This window comes from Ochotona curzoniae, unplaced genomic scaffold (assembly GCF_017591425.1).
Source record: "Ochotona curzoniae isolate NIBS_2020 unplaced genomic scaffold, NIBS_Ocur_1.0 contig_1420, whole genome shotgun sequence".
NCBI lineage: Eukaryota > Metazoa > Chordata > Mammalia > Lagomorpha > Ochotonidae > Ochotona > Ochotona curzoniae.
In genome coordinates, this window is record NW_024465081.1 from 7072 (window position 1) to 9857 (window position 2786).

The window sequence follows — 2786 nt, forward strand, 5'->3', positions numbered from 1 at the left end:
TGATCCCTGGGCCTCACTTCAGTCCTAGACAACCCAGGTTGTCACCCCATGCATTGAGAACCGAGTTCCACATTCAGATTTCAGGAATGATTGTTTTGTTAAGAGAAGAACTAAATTCCTGTTTACAATGAGATTAACATAGGCTATCATGTCCAAACTTTCTTACCCTTATTTCTCTCAGGAGAGTAATATTTTATTACAAATTCATGAATTGTTCCCTGATGCCACTACCAGATTACTCAGATCCAAACATAAAATGAAAAAAAAAATTTGAAGCTCAAATAAATAATAAAGGAGAATTTTAGGGTTAAATGTATGACATATGTAGACAATGAAAGTTGTTAGGTTATGTGAATTAAAGCAGTTTTCAAGTAAATCATGCAAATATTTTAAATTAGCTGTTAATATTCATGCACAGTAAGCAGGTCTTTTCTCACTTAATTTATATATTAAGATCAGCCTCATGGGGAAAGGAGGATATTTGATGCTCTGTAGGAGCAAATCTGTTTCAGGGCATTTTTGGTATTTACAGAATGAGGAAAATTAGTTAGGAATAATCCCCCAAATATTTCTGTGTTAGATGAGGAAAGTACTGAAATTCTTATCCAGTATCCTTTATATAATTATTTCATTTTACTGCATGGCTAAGAATGTATGAATTAAGCCAATATAAGCCCATATATAAGTAAGAAAAATGACTGCACACATATGTTCCATGCTTAAATATATTATTGAAATCAAATGTGAGTCTTCAAATACTTAAAGATCCAATCACTTGGTCAAATTTATGCTAATCCCATGTTGTTATGAGCGTGAATGCTCACGTTTATGGAGCAATCAGTTATCAGTTCTGATACACCTGTGTTTTTGCTTTCCCAGATAAAGCCTTTAAGAAAGTTCACCAACCATCCAAATGTACAGTGTGTCCTTCCTTAAGTCATGCAAGTCATGTGGCTGTAGAAGAGTGCTTTTCCTTTTCCATCCATTCCTGAATGTTAATTATTTAAGATAAGATGTGTGTGTGTGTGTGTGTGCTTCTTCAGAGTACCTCAAAAAGTTTAGAAAGAGCAAATTAAAAGTAAGACTGCTTTCTGGAGGGTTGTTTTTATGCCAAAATTGAGAGGTTTAAAAGAGTCAAACATTAATATAATGACAAAACACTTATTGTAGAAAAAGTAGTGCAGAAATTTTAAATCCAGGAATTTCCAGTTTGCATTCAGGGCTCATAATGTGTGGGTAAAATAAAAAGGATGATTTGTGGTGACTTTCATAAAAAAGAAAACATATGACATGAGGTCTCTCTTTGTTTTATAGGCATGTAAAATGTCCTAGGTGTGCAGAGATATACAAACTATCTAATTATGTTATCATTAAAACGCGTGTATTTTTTCCAAGCTGGCATTGGGATATCAGCCAATGCCTTCCTCCTTGTCTTCCACATCTTCACATTCCACCAGGCTCATAGGCCAAGGCCCACTGATATAACCAAATGTCACCTGGCTTTTGTGCACTTAGTGATGCTGCTTACTACAGTGGAAATTTTGTCTGCACACATGTTCAAGTCAGTGAATTTTCCAAGTGACTTTAAATGTAAGGTTTCATACTATGTGAGCAGGGTGACACGGAATCTCTCCATCTCCACCACCTGTCTCCTGAGCATCGTTCAGGTCATCATCATCAGTCCCAACTCCTACTTGTCAAGATTTAAGCACAAACTCACAAGTTATATTGTCATTGCTTTCTTCTCTTTTTGGTCCCTCAACCTGTCTTCCAATAGCAACATGATCATCTATGCAGTAGCTTATTCCAACAGGACCAATCTACTCGATGTCAGTAAATACTGCTCACTTTCCTCAATGAACTCTGTCATCATGACACTATTTCTCACACTTATATTGTCTCAGAATGTCTTCTTTATAGGAATGATGCTGCTCTCCAGCATGTACATGGTGATTTTTTTATGTAGCCATCAGAGGAAGTCTGAGTACCTTCACAGCACGAGCATTTCCCCAAGAATCTCCCCTGCCAAACAGGCCACGTGTACTGTCCTAGTGCTGGTGAGTTTCTTTGTGATTATGTACTGTGTGGATATGACCATCGCATCCTTCTCATCCATACTCTGGAAATATGAGCCAGTTGTCGTGGATATCCAGAGACTTGTGGAAAATATCTACGCCACTGTGAGTCCTTTGGTGCTTATTAGTTCTGATAAAAGGTTAATTGGCATTCTGCAAAATGTGATTGGTATGAAAACAACGTTAAATTGATGAAACGAATATTACAACTTTTTTGTCCAGTAATTTAAAAAATCTAAGATTTTCATGCAGTTTAAATATGCAAGATTTTGTCTCGTGGTTTTGTCTTATATCGTAATATTTTGTAATTTGATGCTGTTGAAGTCTATATGCCTCTCATGATTCGAAGTTCTCAATTTAATAACCTTTCTGTCCCTTATACTATCATAATACGGTAAATGAAAGTAGTTTTTCAGTTTGCTTTTGGAACTCTTTCTGAAACTTAATCCCTTTGTCTTTGTGTTGGGAAAGTGATGTAAATCTTACACCTGTGTGTAATAGTTATCTGAGATTTCTTAACTTTATATAAATGAATAATTTTAGCAATTGTTAACCAAAATGTGAAATAATAAGCATGTGTTCTTACTGACAATTCCATTATTGACTAGATAAAGCAGTGAGGTGAAGGGGACACTTTATTTTATAGAGCAAATAATTTATTTAAAATTTCATGCTCTAGGAGATAAAGCCTAGTTCTCTACTTCTTAAGAG

General features: G+C 35.4%; 1 protein-coding gene across 1 annotated transcript; it reads left to right on the forward strand.

The window, feature by feature from the left end:
• The first annotated feature begins 1361 nt into the window (after positions 1 to 1361).
• Positions 1362 to 2267, forward strand: LOC121147008 (putative vomeronasal receptor-like protein 4). The gene has a single exon (XM_040966666.1). The coding sequence runs from the start codon at positions 1362 to 1364 to the stop codon at positions 2265 to 2267; it is 906 nt and encodes a 301-aa protein (XP_040822600.1).
• Positions 2268 to 2786: the final 519 nt, after the last annotated feature.

Coding starts and splice junctions, on each gene's coding strand:
- LOC121147008 (XM_040966666.1), top strand. CDS start 1,362: ATGTTATCATTAAAACGCGTGTATTTTTTCCAAGCTGGCATTGGGATA.